Raw genomic sequence first — 18810 nt, forward strand, 5'->3', positions numbered from 1 at the left:
CTGACATACCCTCAGATAAGTTCTACGGATTCATTCGTACCCTTATAACAAAATTCGAATCACCACCAAAAGGTAACATAAAAATATACAGAAAGTACTAATTTTTCATAATGTATTCAAAGTATATGTACCTCAAATACAATTAAATAATCTAAATAAATAGCAAAGAAATACTCATGATGAGATTATGGTCGATCCATTTTAAAAATAACAGAGAATATTTACCAAACTTCCGAAACCTTTAAGAAGATCGAAAAATTGATCAGATTTAATATGGTGAAAATAATGTCGAGTTCCAATGTTTATTAAATAATCATACAAAAAGAAAGCCTCAATATTTGAAGTACAGCCCATAGTATTCTGTAATTTCAAGCCAATATTCAGCAAACTTTTTGAGACATAGGTAAAACCATTCCTTGGGCTTAGTTACAAACAATTCTCTCATTGTATTTTCAACTAACAAAAATTTTGCTATGGATCTGAATAAATAGTAATCTGATGATGCAAGATCCGCTAAAGTCTTTAATATTATTCCGCGTAACTTTTGAAGTAATGCCACATACCATTGTCTTGTTGTGAGAAAACTAGCTTTCGGTTGACTAAACCTGGATCATACATTCATTTGTCCACTATATGGTTTTACATTGATATTTCGACCATTTGGAATTATTTCTAAGCACACCGAATCTTCATAATTCCACCAGACTCACAAGTCTTTCTGATCGAACTGACTTCACTTTGCGATAGATTCTTGTAATTATACTTAGTCTAGCCAATGATTTTACATATTCGGATTGTTCAGATAAATTAATTTTTCATAATGGATTTAAAAACACGATCATTTTTGTCAAGGGGCTGCTCATACACCTTTGGTTGACATTGCTTTGCTTGAATCTCGCTGAGTACGTGTGGCACTATTTGACAATTTTCACAGATCTTACCTAATTATTTTGAATGTCGATATATGGTATACTTAGAAGGTCTAGGTGGGGCCAATAATCGCAATTGGTGGCTCTAGTTTGGTTTTCTATTGCTTCCCTTGTAATCTCAATATCCCATGCAAGTGGTTAACATGTGCGCGAACGATCTTCAAGCATCAACCTCCACTATTAAAGCAATTAAACCCACGCTGTTCCGTTCGCTCATTAATTTTATTTCTCCTCAATCATATATTTCCTTTGCTGCTTGGAACTTTCTTTCTTAACAATAGAGGACTGTTAGAGACTAGTTCTAAACAAGTTTCGACAAATCAGACGTAGGCATATTCACATATGAAAAACGACATTATTTATTAGACATCCTCTATAAAATGATACATCTTACGAGACTTACTCAGAGTTTGGTGTCAGATAACACCGTTAAAAATGAAACAAACACTTTAAGTTTTGAACAAAGCTCCCTAAAACTAATAATTCTTCCATACTTTGATTCGTTCTTTTCAATTCAATAATAGTAGCGAACAAACTAAAACCAATTCACTTCCAATTGCCATATACAATAAATGTTTGCGAAATCTCTTTCTATATCGAACAAATTCAATATCAGCGTAAACAAACACCAAAACGCTGAAACGCAAGCACACCCGAAATGATGTCATATATCGGTAATTGAAAAAAACATTGCAAATGTGTCATTGGTAATAGATGTAATAAAATCTCATTCAATGGAATCGATAGAAAACAGTGATTCGAAACTGAATTTCCATACCATTTCCTCGTTTATAGACATTATTTGCATCGTTCCCTATCGTTGTATGCACTTAAGTATATTTTTCACACAAAAATTGATGAAGCTATAAAATAGGTATAGTGATGATGTTTATAGATGTGCTTGACATTATAAAATCATACAAGGTGATGCGGGATAATGCATATTTTATATAGCTTATAGTTTCTATCAATTAATTATGTCCCCACCCAACTCAGGTGTCCTACGATGATTTTGTTATGAAAAAATGTATTTTTGTTAATTTATATGTTCTATTTCCCAATATTGCACCTAGTTACACATCTTCTCTAATGATTCTGCCTACGTGTTCATATTCAGATAGTCTAAGATATTTTTCTATTTTCCATTTCCTTCACTCCTATAATCCATATAGTTTATCATTTTCTTATAACAAACGACTGATTCTAATTGCTTCTTCGTATCCTATTAATGTAAATTTCCTTCCTTCACCATCTTATCTATTACCAAATACTTCACTCTTTCGTATGTAGTTTTTCTTTTGACTACACAAGAAGAGTTTGAGCTAGGAAGTATACAAGAATTATAAATAATTGATAATTACTTTGGGTTACTGAAACTCGCCTGTATTTTATCTATATAAAACAGACTACTTTCAAGGTGAACAACACACTGCTTAATTATCGTCTCCAGAGACTGAGGTAAACAATTTACCTTCAGTGTGATCAGCATGAATATCATCATCGATTCCAAAAATTCTGACTTAGACGGCTTCCAAAAGTATTATTTGGGAATACAAACATTTCAATTCACCTCCCAAAGGGTTTTGTATTCCTCATTATTTAGTTTGAGAATAGAGTACATGAAATAGTACTCTTGATTAGGTAATCAATAACAATAGTTTTTTAGTTTTTGTCGTAGTTATTGCTTAGTTTCATGTATTCCCTCTTTCGATATTTATGCTTTCTCTTGATTGTTTTTTTAGTTGTACCTCTTTTTGGTTTGTTAGTTGTCTTATTTGTTATTCTAGCCAAGTGTTGTTTTGTTGTGTTCCACTGTTTCAGCTATTGATTCAATGTTCAATTCTTGTGTTACAGTTTCGTTTCTTATTCTCTCTTTACATGTTATTCTTTTTACTCTCCATAAAACTTTATGTCCATTTCTTAAATTCAACTTTCTGTTCTTCTATATGTTAATATTAAACCGGTACATTGTGTTGTAAACCGTCATTTTAGTTTCCCTGCTGATTTCTTTTTTGCCTATGAGTGACCTTGAAAATGCATCTCGCAATTGATGCACCAGATATTCTTCCATTTATTTCCGCGTCGTTTCTGTGTATTTCCACGCCTAAATATTTTATCACTTCGACGTGTTTCATTTTTCGGCTTCTATCATTATTTGCAAACGCTCCATTTTTGGAACAAAAATAATCATGATGACACCATTAATAAGAAACAAAAATTTCTCGTTATACTATAACGCTAGTGGAGTGATAGGCTCAAGACTGAAAATATTAAGTTTAAAATGATATTTTAATTAAAAAAGTGGAGTAATGAGTCTTCACCTACAGACAAAGAGTTCAGTTTCCTGATTATGAAAGTGCAAATCAAATTTATTGGTAGTTTAATAAATTGTTCGTACAACGTTCATTATGGTATCGGTAGCATACCGTTGATCATATTTAAAACAATGATAAAATGTGGATTAAAATAACAAGTACAATAAGGATATAATGTTAGGAATACTGTCCATTTTGAAATAGTTAATTTCCTCCGCACACAACGTCATAATCTTAATATGTTACACATTGGCGAATACATCTTTCAATATGGTTTTATCTCTAGAAAATCTATTAAATGAGTCCATGCAAATATTAAAAAGAAAATAATACGAACCTTGAGAGTAAGTGCTCATTGCCATCCCAGGACATATGTCGGAAAGTTTTTAATGATCTACCGAAGGACACGGACTCACCTGAAATGACAAACTCAGATTACAATAAAAAATAAACTGATTCCTTCAATTATGAAGATTATATACAATGATTATTCATTAAATATTTTATGAATGAACAAAGTTAAGACTCCGAAAAGTTATTATCTCAAGTACAGAGCATACAGTGCAGGACTGAATAGTTCGTAATCTGTAAGAAAAATGGCTACCGAGCAGGAATAAATTATGATTTATTGATGTACACCAATTACGTCACGTTTCCGTTCCGTTAATAGAAGACGATCCACGTGTAGGAGCTTCCGTTACCTGATGTTCTATTAAAGTACGTTGATTGACTTTGACGGGAGCCTAACCACGCGTTTTCTGGTGAGTTATATATCGGCAAAGAGACCTTCCGTAAAATGTTACACGAGATGAAAATCAAAAAAATTACTGCATACGATGCCGAGATCCGTAAATAACGTCAGCAGTAGGTAGAAATGGGTAAGGAACGTTAAAAAAAGCGAAGGTGTTCCAGTCGTGACCGACAACAAATTTTTTCCAATATCCACCCATCGTTTATCGTAACTTTGTTTTTGACCAACAAACAGTGAATGGATAGTTCTATGTTAGCTTTTTAGAGGAGCTGGTGGTATGCTTTTTTCGTTAAGAAGCCGAACTTACCATTGACAAGCTGGATCTTGCACCACGACCATTTTTAAATAATTTTGTAAAAAATTCGCACTCACTCTATATTGTTCCATGCGCCTTTTTTATTTTCTAAGATGAAGTCATTCTTCAAAGTAACACATCTAGTGAAGGTCAGAGAAGCTTTAGAAATTCAATTCCAATTTGTTTTTCAAGGTGTTTTAAGTCGTGGAAAAAACGTTGAAACCGTTGTTTAGAGTTAAATCAATACTAACTATTGTGAAGTGATTTCAAATTTGCACACGTCAAATTGAAAACAACACTTATATTAGAGAAAGAAAACGATACTTCTGATATGTGAAGCAGGTGAGAACACAACGATATTATAGGAATGAAATGTAAATGAGTTTTTCACTCAGCTTTTGTTGTTGATATAACCAGGATATTTTAAAGAAATAAATTTGAATTATATATACATTAGTGGAAAAATGACGCATTACTCTCATTTTCTACCAACAGATTCAAAGGAAGAGAGATGAATATTGAATTACGGGTCTGTAAAGCGGTTGCCTTTCCGCAAAATTAGAGAAAAGTTATGAAATTCGGCATATACACGAAACTGGAACAGAAATATGGAACGTGAGAAGAGTGAAAGGGATAGGAGTTTTAGGACTACGTTGTACCTAAATAAATTATATCGTCAGTGAATGTAATTCATTCTGACACTGACAGCATAGATAATGTGGGTCTGAATGAAACCCAATGAACGCGACAGCATGGTGCGGCAGCAGTAGGATATCAGCTATTGTGTGTCATTAACACTGGATACCAAGCATTTTTTAATTTTGCGGTTTTGATATCAAACAGGGTCGCTCCAAATTTCGGAATTTGAGTGCTTCTATTTTTTATACGATGTGAATGATTAACAATAGTATTATTTTGTGGCGTATTTTATATTACTCAACACTTCACTTCTTACGATATTGTATGTGGGAGTTAGGTAGCGATAATTGATTTAATTGTAACGAGTTTTGAATTCTATTGACTGCACATTAGAAAACATGATAAAGAAAGATATAAATCATAAATATCTTTTGGAATTGACAATTCAAAAAAAAAGTTATTGAATTCCTTTACTATTATCATGATTCTTTCGTAGGGTTCAAACCACACTAATATTTTTATTGTTGTGAAAATAATTATATTTTTAGTCCGGTCAATATAGACATTTGAATTAACCAAAATTCCCGGAGAGCCAAATATTGGTAGAGATTTGACGTTTACTATTACAAATGAAGTTTTAAAAATCCTAGGTGTGCTATAAAAATTATTCGGGATCAAAGGTCAAAATTTAAGGTTTTTTGGATTCCCTTTAAGACGTTATGTTTTATCAAAAAAACTTCAAACCAAAGCTGTAGATCTTGAAATTTTCTACAAAAATAGTCCCCATATTTTTTGCTAAGAGTTACCATTTCTGAGAAATCGCTATTCCAAGTATCACATTATATTTGGTATGCACATATATTATACATTGTTAAAAACATTTATTCAACTGAATCCCCTCTACTCTCATAGCTCGAAAAACAACTATTTTCCGTACGTCACGTTCATATACCTATTTCTTTTAGTGCTAAAGGTTCAGTTCAAGTGAATATAAATACTTAATTCAAGCATCTACCATTAAGGTTATTTGTATTATTTTATAGTTGGTGAAATTAGCTAAAAATCGTTCTGATGATGTTCCAAAGGCTGTTCTTGAACGTATTAATTTTGATTTCTTCTTACGGTTTATGAAACCGTAAAAAAATTACTTGCATTGATAAATACCGATCCGTATTCAATATAAAGGTCGTTGAAGAAATAAAAATATTTTCAGTTTTCTATCTATCCCAAAGACGGGATCACTTTTTATAACTGTATAACTTATAAGTGTATTATTCGGCTTTTGCAAACACCGTCAAAGATAAAACCTTTATATTGTTATTATAGCATACTCTAAATAATATGATCATGATGTTGCTAAAAATTAAGATGAAGGAATAACTGCTTTTGGGTATAACATTTATAATACCATTGAGTATATGTGAGTTCTGGTGCATAAATTGATTCCTTAATTTGATTCCATATAACTCCAGCACTTTCATTATTATTAAAGGAAATATTTGCATATCTCTGAAATAAGATCTGGACTATTTGATGCCTATGAAAGAGGTGTAACCAATCCAAAGATAATATTGACCTTTTAAATGTTCTTCCAGAACTTAGTGCGGAAGCTCTTAGTTTTGGTGTCAAATTATTTTCTGCAGTCATTCAGTATTAGCTAAGCTACCTCTGGCATTGATTTATTGTGTTCATTGAAACCACAATACGTAACATATTCAAAATATTTTTAACGATAAAACAATTTGACAGATAATTGATTAATTAAAATATGCTGGTGTCATCTAATAAGATTTTTCTCGGTATATACGTATGTGGGCTAGTTCCACTACACGTAAGTTATACATAATTCAACAGCGACAAATGTAATTCTTCCAGTGAAACAAATAAAAACTTTAATACCCATGTAAATTGTACTAGACTATCAGAAAGTTCCATACCCGTTTTCGTTTATTTCTACTTTACACCAGCAAACGTTTCGCAATCAAACATCAATGAAAACGAAAAGTGATTTCCCTTGCGATTGTTCTGCTAGGAAAAGAACTTCGATGTGTTCAGAATTTGAAATAAACGTTTATTTGTATTAGCGATAGCTGGAGATCAACAATGCATTAAGTATTATAGAATAAAGAGAATTTGAAGTGAGTCTGGGTTTTAAGAACTATGTAAAAAATTCCAGCTCGAATCTTAATATTCTTTGAAATGGGAATATATATATTTACACTATTCTCTATAGTTAAAGATTGAGTGTACAAATAACATTTACAATAGGCCAATTTATGCTTCTATGATTTTATGTGATTATACAGAACATGTTTGTATGAGATTAAGATATTTTCATTCTATTAGTATTTGATAAATCTAATGCATATATATTTATTTTTTGTTTTCAATCTGTACAAGTTTTCAGGACAACTAGTGAATTTTTATCATATAAACAAAGCTCAATAGAAAAAACCAATTCTACATCGAACCCATCCAAAATTAACTGTATTGAAAATTCCTGACCTTAAGAACATCTCTTTCTCGCGGTTTACTAGTTAAATTCGAATTGTCGTTTATGTGAAACATTACGAACCAAAATAGGTAGACAAGGCTGTCTATACTACGAATCTCTCTATAATTAGAAGCGTTTTCTTTATATTTTTCAAAAAATCCATTTATTTTTAAGCACCACATTTATAGCTACATAACAAAACGACGCATTCATAGGCGTCAAATACTCAAGTGATCAGATTGATTACAAGTATACGTATATTTTGAGATAAATTCGAACTTGAATCACCGTTGTACCAGCTGTTGTTGTGGAACTGATTAGTTTGACATATATTTCAATCCTGTTGTATTTGGTTTACTCTTAGTTACGTAGTTACTTTGGTTGTATTTATACAAGTTTTTGTAAGTTATGAGTTTTAATAGGTGATCGAAATATTATAAATCACAACAAAGTTCATGTTACTCAAATGCTATCTACTGAGTACTGAGGACAAAAAATGCCTTGTGTCTATAAGTAGAAATTGGTTAAAAGTAGAAGGAAACATCTGCTCTAACCATCCAAATTTTGAAACACGTGAAGATTGTCTTCAAATTCTAAAAAGAAAAATGGAATTGTCTTCAGTAAAAATTGTGAAGGAAATGGAAGTTATACTGTTTGATTTATATTGCATAAAACAGTGAGTGAAAATATGATGTCCTAGACTCGCTACCTACAAGAACGCTATAAGCATCTACTTTAGTTCACTGGACGCAGACTTCGTATAGATTTTGTACAAAAATGATTATGCAAATATTTTGGCAGTAAAATCCTTTTGTTAGCTCAACAAATCTCTTATTTTACGCCAGAAATAGAAAACAGTCCTTATTATATTATTTATCTCATCTCATGGCGTGATAGAGTCATCGAAAGAATACCTACATCACGAAGTACTAATTTTTTACCAAAAATAATAGAATAAAAATTTCATGAAGGAAACATAGGGGACTCGATATATATATATATATATATATATATATATATATATATATATATATATATATATAGTGAATTTTTTTCTGCATCTAAAAATGCATTAGCGAGAAAATTACAGAAAAATATGTGAGAAAGTTTGGCATGCAAAATATAGTGAATAAACAAACTGGCGTTGTACAAAGCTATACTTATACCAATTTGGACATACGGCATCCAGCTGGGGGAGACTGCAAGCAATTCCAACTGCAGCGGTTTCAAAATGCAGCATCTATAGAGAAAGATCTTCAATTACTTTCATTAAAGGACGTGATAAAAAGTTCCAGTTGGAGGTACAGTAATCATATAAGTGCACATCCTAATATTCTCGGGATGATACTGTTTGAGAGTAGAGGTGAAGGGCGCAGACTAAAAAGCTTTAAACCTGATGGTTTGGTGAACACGATTATATGAGGTTAAGCAAAATGTATAGGGTTTATTTATTGTTATTTTTATTGTATTGGTAAGTTAAACTGTCCTTAGATATAGTACATTACCATATACCTTAAAGGGGTATCTTCTCTGGAAGATACTCCTACATGTCCATTAAAACCAACTGAATTACTTAATAACCCACTTTGGTTAGAAGGTAATTATAACTGGAGTAGATATTAACTCAATCAAAAGATCAGTATAGTACAATAATTCAGTAGAAACCATGAACTATAATAATTCTGATAGTATTATGTTTTAAAGAGAAAATAATGTATGCAATTCAATCTAGATATGGGCAGATAGCCCAAAAGATTGGCGTGGTGAAAATCCGAAGAAATGAAATTGAAAGGGAAATACTTATGAAAAAAAAAATTTTGTGGCTGTAATCTCCACTCATAATTATATGATGTTTTTCTGCATTATAATAATAAGATTATTCAAATCATCCTACACAAACGTTTAAACTTTATGATTGCATAACGTAATGACAATTTTAAAATTCGAGCATATTTTCTAATTCTTATCTATCTATCTACATATAACATATATATTTCTAAAAATGTATATAACTTATTCGATTCCACTAAAAACGGAATATTCTCGGTTGCTGTCTCTTTCAAATACTTTTATAACATTTTACCAAATAATATCAATTCTATGCTGGAAGTTACACATCAGCTCAACTAAAGTATCGAATCCATTTCACAAAATATCACCATCACAATTCAATGAATTCTAGCTTTAATAAAAGTTTTACATAAAGAGTTGAAACGTTACTATCAACCCAAACTTTTCAATCGACCTAAAAGTATATGAATAGGAACATCTACACTAAAGTGAAGTTGTGAAAATGCTGCTAAAAGAGAGAAAAAACTTCAAATACAGTCAGAGGTTACGATTTTTCATTTAACATATTCGAGAGATCAGTCAGTTCACTAAGAGCATAAACGAAAAACAAAATTTTTTGATGATTAAAAGAATGTAAAAGAAAGTTTTTCAACAAGTTTAGGATTCTATTTGATTTATAGATCTATTATAGATCGAGAGTACATTTGTAACAATATTTCAAATTTTCAAAGATGTTTGTGTTGATATTTCTGAAAATACTGTTCTGTAATTGTTTCAGTCTTGTTTTATTGTGGACCCAACCACATTTTTCCTGCTTCCAGTACTGTGTGACCCAGAAAAGTTTCACAAAAACCTCTTTGAAACTCAACGCTCCTATATTTTGACGTGGATGATTTTTTAAATATATGTTTTCCATCAATATTCGAACAAGTTGGGTGCCTGGTATTTCCAATACTGTCTGACCAAGCAAAATTCGGATTTTTTCCTACAAACATATAACCTCCATTAACACAGAATTTCAACCTAATTCTTTTATTATTTTGATGTTGATGATTTTTTAATTTTTTAAACATCATATGTTTTTCATTAATAATCGACCAAGATTGGTGTCACGTATTTCCAATACTGTGTGAACCAGCAAAGTTCTGATTTTTTTACATACATATAACCTTCATCAACACTTTTTTATAATTTCTAGAATTTATGCTTATATTTTTCATCAATATTCGACCAAGGTCGGTACTACGTATTTCCAATACTGTGTGAACCAGCAAAGTCCTGATTTTCTACATATATCTAGTCTTCACAAACACCACTCTAAATTTCTTAGTTATTTTGGGGTACTCTTCTCTCAAATATTGATCATTATCACATTAATAATCTCTTCGATTGCTTTCCATTTACCAAAGGATACCGGAAAGTGAATTTTCTTTTTTAAATAAAATTCAAACGATTACATCTCAAGTTTTTATTCTCAATAAAAAATGTAATAACCTTCTTTATCAACAGTTTACCATCTAGTGCGTTTTTGATGGTAGACCAATTAAAATCGATTGAATCTTGAGTCAAATATATAGAGATGTCATTTTGGACATCATTCACATTTTTTGGCACGAAGAAAATGTTATAGGAATCGTAAACAATGGAATGGTTTTTGAACCAGGCTTTGCAATATTTCACGTGATTCATTTATAGAAAGCCATCCCCTTTTTTGATTTAGATTATCACAAAGAACCCTCTTTTTCTTTCTCCAGAGATAAAGCAACCAAAAAACAATTTTGTCCGCTGCTGCTGAAACAATAACATGTGTTCTATGTGATAAATCGGTATGCTTTGTTCTCTTCGTACAAATTATTGTGGATCCGAACTCCTGCTTCCCTTCTTTGCTCAATTTGTCGCAAATATTCTTGGATTGGAAACGAATGTTAATTAGAGGTATATGAGTATTTCTAGATTGTCTGACATGTATTTTTTCCGCCTCTGTCTCAGATCTGAACTACCTTTGGTATTTACGACCGACTAGTACTTGGATAACCATCGAAAATGTTTTTGGTCACATATGTTATTTTATTATCCTTGTAGCATTAAACGGCGAATATACTCTTCTGATATTTGGGTGGCCATTTCAACTCAAATTGCAAAACCGATTGTATAGATGTTAACAAATAACTATAACTCTAAAATTTGTTTGACATGGTTCCCAATTACGTAATTACTTGACAAATGAAGCTCTCTTCTCCCTTCTTTTCTCTATTTGTAAAATCCTCCCCATATTTTATCACAAGAGATGTTTCCACAAGCAGAAACAAACAAGAACAAGATATTTATTTGTCAAGCTCACTATTAATTTTATTTTACTACCAAACACAGCAAAAAAGTCATATTTTGATAATAACTTGAAGGAAATTATGGTGTTAAATTGCAGTATAAGCTTCTGATTGAATAGCAGAAAAAAATTTGCTTTCTAATAAAAGGAACTTGTGTTATAAACTCCAGAAACCAGTTAATGTTTATGGACTTCGAACACATTTCTCAAATACTCCAATTTAATTAATTTCTGAAAGTTTGTGATTTAGATTGTCGTCAAATTTTGTTTGTTAACTCCGCTTCACTTAATATTTCAGAAAGAGAGAACTTCCAAAACTCGGCGGATTCAATTATTATATCTGAAAAATTTTCAGGTATGCACGAGAAAGGCTTCGTTTCTAATTAACAGAATATCATTGGATTTTTTTAAGTAGATATGTAGACGAATATTATCATTGTACAAATATTATTACTAAGATATTCATACAAATTATAATCACTTGATTAGCTACCACACCACAATTTTGGGAGAAAGGGAATTTTTGGTTGCCTCTATTTTTTTTTAATCTAAACATCCACTTAAAACGTAGAGAATACCTAGATACCTAGCACGTTAGTCCCTACCACTACAAAATATGTCATTAGGTTCGTTCTAATCCATCAAAGAACCTTCCTTGGTACGGTGACGGATTCTGCGCAATAAAGATTAGGGATTCCAACAGTTACCGTTATACGAACGATTCTGCCTTCGTTTGTGAACCGTTTTCGAGATACTTTCTGATACTTAGCTAATAGCAAGTACTGTTACACGAACTATGCATAGTTGAATATTTCGTGATAATATCTTTAAACGCTTACAATAACAGTTCTAGAACGGACCAGTTTGCAGGCTGGTACACACCTATTTACATCAAATGTAGTAAAAATATCATCCATGTACATTATATACCACGTCCAGTTTAATAAGCATTCAACTCTTCAAAAGTATAGGCGGACAGAAAAAAAGTATTTCCAGGCAAGTCTTCAACCATAAGCCTAAGTTAATTTGGGATTTAAATCTCGTTGGAGAAGATTTTCCTTCTGTAACTCTTTTCTGTATTGGCACCAGCTATATATACCTACATGTAGAACAAAACATAAAATAAATTTTAGTTCACTTTAGGTTTGTGAAGAAAATAACTTCAAATTGAAAAAAATGCCAAGATAGGTTAAGACTTGTAGTTTCAAACTTATATCTCATCCTCTAACGTCAAGAAATTCTAATGAGAAACATGGAACGGTAAGAGGTTTCCAGTGATACATAATTTTGAAATCTGTTATTTTTTTGAGCCAATTCTAAGTGTAGCCAAGAGTATCGCTACCATATAACTTAGAAGTCAGTTCTCTAGACAGTCTTAGGATGGAAACGACTGGCATCTAAGGAACACATAGCTCTTCTGGTCTTCTCTTCTCTTCTGTTCTTGAGAAAGTGCGAAATAAGACTAATGACTGGTCTTTTAAAGTGAGCGCACATCATTATAAGATATATGGAATAATAGATATTGAAGTACATTTTTAAAACAAAATGTATTTTCGCCAAACAAAACTAAACAATAACTTGATAACAAACAACTTTATCTTACAGCTTAACAACAGTGTCAACATTCACACGTAATTATTTCGCACATATAAAATAAACTTTTCGTTGCTAATGAAATCGGAAGTATGATTAGAAATCATATAGATCTAATCACATGTGGGCCACCCACAAAATAAAACAGCTAATGAACCAGTTTTTGAATAGTACAACATTCCACATTGGAGGGATTGAGGAAGCAATGAAATTAACCTACAATTTACCTGAGAAAACAATGTAACATTGCATATTTTGAATCTGAGAAATTATTGGCATTGTGAATGGTATATTATGGTAATATAATATATGGTGGAATAAATACAACAGTCATTTATAACCCTTTAGTTGGATAGATACAGTTAATTATTTGAAAAATAGAATATAATATGTTCTCTCACGAAGTCAATATATTTGTTCTTCCAAATAAAACACTTTTTTCTAAAGAGCAGTAAAGACTTTTTATGATCTATATCTGTCTCTCTGATATTAAGTATTTTTCCACCCAAACCTTAATTTTTATTTCTTAGACCTTTTGATATGTTTATGATTCAAAATGTTCTTGTTTTTTTTAATAATTTTCAAAAGAAAGATAAAAATGGACTTTCGACTTCTTTATCAAAATAGTCCTCAGCAATTATCGAATTATTTCAATAAATATATTACTATTTATCCAAATATTTCACTAAATTAAAATATAGAACACCAAACATTAAAAGAAGTAATATATATCAAGGACCTTGCTCTAATTGTGACGCTGTCTACTTAGGGCAGATATCTCTATATTTAGAAAATAGACTAGAAGTTCATTAATACGAAAAAAAAAATGTATTAGCAAACCATGAAATATCAAAAAAACATAAATTCAATTATTGACTCTAAAATTCTTGGACGGAACCTAATACACGAAATAGAGAATATTTAGAAATTGATCACATTCATAAGAACGAAAAAGCTGCAAATGATAAAAAACCTAAATATTGTAAGTAAAATTTGTAAATTCGAATAAAGCTACAAATAATTTGATGCATTAAGTACTGCTATATATTTAAGTTGTAAGCACTAATGAAAAATAAATTTATATTTTGATTTTCTTTTTCTTTTGATATTCCTGATGTAGGTGATCTATTGATTGGTATAAATAAGCAAATTCCCAGTCAGTCAATATCATATTTTGATAAAGACTTAAATGAAAGTCGAAACGTCAATTTTTATATGTCTTCCAAGAAAAAACTAATTTTAAAACAAAAGAGACCTAAAATCCAGAACATTTAGAAGCATAGTTATACTTTACAAAAAACAACTTATCTTGAAACTTAGGCAGTTGTGTTTTTGGAGAGCAATTTATGACACTGACTCCATCACCAAAATTAGATTTCGTTAAGATTACTTGGTGGATTTTCTAGCAACACAGTAATAAGCTCATGCCTTTAGTACGGGAAGCCCATGTCAAAAGGGACCTGTAATAGGATTCATAATATTTGAAAGCTTATGGTGCTTTGTGTAAGCTATTCCGAGTGTTTGTTATTGCGGGCTATTAGAGATATCAAGAAAAAGGTCGATAAATCTCACGCTCTCTAGACGGGAGGTTAATTAATTTTTTCGGAGAATTATTCAGGAAACTAGCTATTTCTTCTTCAGGCAACGGCACACCACGTTTTGGAATTATAAAAAAATATATAAACATTAAAATTAGAAGAAGTAATCATATTTACATTAGACGTACTTCATATGCCAAAGGGAATCTTATGTTTCGTATATATCTGGCAGTTACAAGGTATTACTTTCCCTAGAATGCATTTGATACTGTAACGTGTTTCGTATTTATTCTCACAGAATTTCGTTTTTCCATTCTTTTTCTTCACGATCACTAATGGAAACACCCATGGACTAGTAGATGGTTCTATCACTTTTTCCTCTTCCATATCTAGAATTATTCTTTCAGCTTTATCTCTCTTTGCTCTTGGAAGTCTACGAGCTGATTGTCTTATCGGCTTAGTATCACCAGTGATGTTCTAATAGCCTTATCTCCTTTTGGTACAAATAAATCTGGATACTGCAAGAGAAATTTTCTCATTCTCCTTTTGTCAGCTCGATTAAAGGATTGACCAGCTACTGATATCATCTGTTTGAATCCCCAAAAAAGGAGTGTGGTGCGCTATTTATTATTTGGCACTTGGGGTTAAAGTCATTTATACATTTTGTAACCTATAGATTTTACTTCCTCAAACATCATTTCAATATATTCCACCCCAAGTTCCATTATTCCATGTGACTAAGTGGAAATTTTCCCAGCTTTGCATAGATAATGTATAATAAATAACAATAAAAATACAAAAATAACAATAAAACAAAATAAATTAAAATAGTATGAAAGGAGATAAAGATTTGGTAATGTAAAATGAGTGATATAATTAGTAAATCTTATATGAACTAATTGAAAATATGAAACTAGAGTTAACTCAGAAGTTCAACGGTTGAGATCGGTCTGTTTACGCTCTGTGTTATTTTTTGAACTACAAAAAACCATGAAAAATTCTGATATTTGGTCGATGAGAGCTAACACAAAGTGATATATAACGTTATAAAAGTATTTGAATTTTTTATGTAAATCAAGCCACTAGCCATCCCGTATTGACTGTGAAGAATGGAAGTAAAAAGTTTTGTAACGGCCCTATTTTCAGAAAAAAAATATTGCGAAAACAGTCGCTGAAAAATAGATTTATTCGAATGCTTTCAGAGTAGTTTTAAATGTGATGATGCTCAAAGGAAGGAAAATAAAACGGAAACGTTTGAGTTGAATTTAAGGATAAAAACAAATGCAGGATAATCGTAGTGTCTGAAACACCTAATAATAAGAAATAATTCAATGGCAATCCAAAAAACTGTATAAAAATTCTTTTTTATAATACTAAACCTATCATGACATATACTATGAGGCTCGCTATTACACTACTTTAAGTGAGGACAATATTTAATTCATTAATTCGTTAAAAGCACATTCTATGATTAAAATGGCGTGAGGCGCGATTTACAGTGTCAATTTTGTCAAATCTGTTCAAACTGATCATGACAGTCCAATATTTCCGCACAAACTTTTTGGACACACCCGCGCCAGATAGACGTCACGTCATTGATTTTGTCTAAACTGGTAAGTCAGTGCAAATTCAGTCACCAGGGTTAGGCAGTAGTCACGATGCATCATAATAACTTAAAACTGACAAATGGTGCGTAAGTATTTCGCAAGACTCTCAAAACTCAAATGATTTAAGAATAATGAAAAACCACCAGCTCCTCTCATATTTTCTATCTTATTCATTTTATAGTGTCCGTTTATTTCCAGACATTTTGTTTTGTAACACATATATCTACTCTTCAATAAAACAAGGAGATAGGGAGAATTAATTAAAAACATAATTTGGTCGTAAATACTTCCGATTTCATTCATTTAACTCTCCAGCATTGACTTGAAAGATGAGTGTACACATAGAACAAAGTGCTACAGCTATTGACTTCATGTGAATAATGCTGTCAACACTGAATTGACTTGATGAAATTTTATACAGATACTAGTGTGAAACGCGCTTAATGTGTACAGCGAAAACGCGCTATCTTTAGATGAATATTATAAGTTTTGAGATAGAATTCCAATTTCGTCATGGTTTTTTATGTTTCAATGTATTATTTAGTTTTATTTTGAATTTGAGGAGTGTGGACTGAACCAGCAAATGCAAAATTTCAAAAAAACGCAACCTGGGCCTTATTTTATTGCTAAACAATATATACACTGCCGTTCAAAAGTTTTTGTTCAGCTCATAAATCATTCACTAAATATCAAAATAATATACTTTAAAAAATGTCTCTTTCATATTGTTTAACGAAGGTGGAAACGTTGTCTTAGAAATCAAAAATAATAGTGTCCGTTATTTTTTACTTTATAGCAGGAAATGTTAATATTTTTCTCAGTGAGTGCGATAAGTTAAAACTTGCAAGTACCGTCTCATTTGTTATTATTATTAACTGTAAATTATTTCAACAGTTTTATGAATCTAGTTTAGTTCCACCAGCAGGATCTATTGAGCTATTGAGCACTTCGAAATTCCAGGGCACTGCACATGGGAGCAAATGTAAGAGAAGACAAAGATCTCTGGTAGCTACAGCCATCCCACATTCTGGACTTTCTTTAAAGAGTAGTATCAACACTTCAACGTAAAACGCCGGTATCGCAATGAGAAAGAGAGACACAATAGATCCTCTGAGTTGCAGTGTATATGCAAAAATATGCATTCACCAGAAGCTTTTGCGATAGAAAACGTTCAAGGTGGATTTGAAAAACCAAATTGGAGGAATTTTTAAGATAGAAGGCAATGAAAAAATTTTTTGGAATTGAGTACGTTCTGGCCAGTGCCTGTACAAAGAGTATTTGAATGAATTGGAAAGGAAAGGTTGTCATAGTCGCCCGACCTCAAACCGATTGAGGTGTTGTGGAACAAATTGGACGGGAAAGTCACAAAATAGTCTTCAACTCCCATTTCACATCTTTGGAATATCCTGAAAAACGGATGGAACTAAATAGACGACGATTATTTGTTGAACTTGTTACAGAGAATGCCATAATTGTGTACTGAAATAATAAGAAAGAGAGAGAGAAACCCTTAATATTCAAAAAATAATTCTTACAATTTGTAAACATAAGCATTAAGTACTTGTGATAATACAAACGAAAATTTGTAAAAAATTTTAAATTTATTGTATGCTTTTAATAAAATTAATAATGAAACTTTTTGTAATAAACAGTTATATTCTTTTAAACTTGTTCATAACCAACAAATTAGTAAGGAATAACAAAATTCTTTCAAATAGACATTATTGTAACAGACAATCACACTTTTTAGTTTTTACTCACTTGATAAAAAATATAATAATAAAATAAAAAATACTGTATTGACTTTTACACCATTATACATCATAGAAAATAAATTATTATATTAAAATATTTGCAAGATAATTTCCAGTTAAGCTTCGTTTTTCAGATATACCTTCATCTTCTTTGTTACTAGTATCTATATTTTCAGAGACTTTATTAAAAAGCTGTCAAAGTTTCGTCGATGTTCCTCATCTTCTTTCACATGTCCAGCAAGAACAAGATTTTTACTTTTGGTGGGACTGAAATCCTGTTTTTATAATAATATCCATGTCTTTGGTTAAACTAAAAATATTGAAAAAATTAATTAATTAAGCAAATATTTACTTATTCCATTGAAAGAACAGTTAACTTAACTTCATATATGTTCACTGCATTCTGTTATATATTTTATCATTATACTTACTTGTGTTTTTGGCTTGTTAAATATAATTATAATATTGTACTAAGTATTAAATTGTCACATTCTTTTTACGACTAACTTTTAATTATTTATTATACTTTTTTCCAAAATTTTTCCGTTTATTATGGAAAAACGTAATAATACATGCACTGACAGCCTCCCGTAGTTTCTTATCGTAAACCAATGATAACCCATTTTTGTGAATACTAGTGACTAATATCGATGTCGTCAATACTCTTTACTCTATTCAATGATCATTTTTATTTGAAATATTACTACAATCCGGCGGCGTACTTGATTTATGTACATCTGCAATACTTTTCTTATGAGATTTCTTCATATATTTTCAT

At 31.1% G+C, this 18810-nt stretch overlaps 1 protein-coding gene across 1 annotated transcript in view; it reads right to left on the reverse strand.

The window, feature by feature from the left end:
* Window positions 1-18810, reverse strand: part of LOC130444139 (teneurin-m) — a 794904-nt gene that overhangs the window by 498005 nt on the left and 278089 nt on the right. The window contains exon 2 of the mRNA XM_056779175.1: window positions 3582-3660. Coding sequence (XP_056635153.1) covers window positions 3582-3606 — 25 coding nt within the window. The 5' untranslated portion in view covers window positions 3607-3660. The remainder of the gene's footprint in view (window positions 1-3581; window positions 3661-18810) is intronic.

This window comes from Diorhabda sublineata, chromosome 5, assembly GCF_026230105.1.
Source record: "Diorhabda sublineata isolate icDioSubl1.1 chromosome 5, icDioSubl1.1, whole genome shotgun sequence".
NCBI classification, from domain to species: Eukaryota; Metazoa; Arthropoda; class Insecta; order Coleoptera; family Chrysomelidae; genus Diorhabda; species Diorhabda sublineata.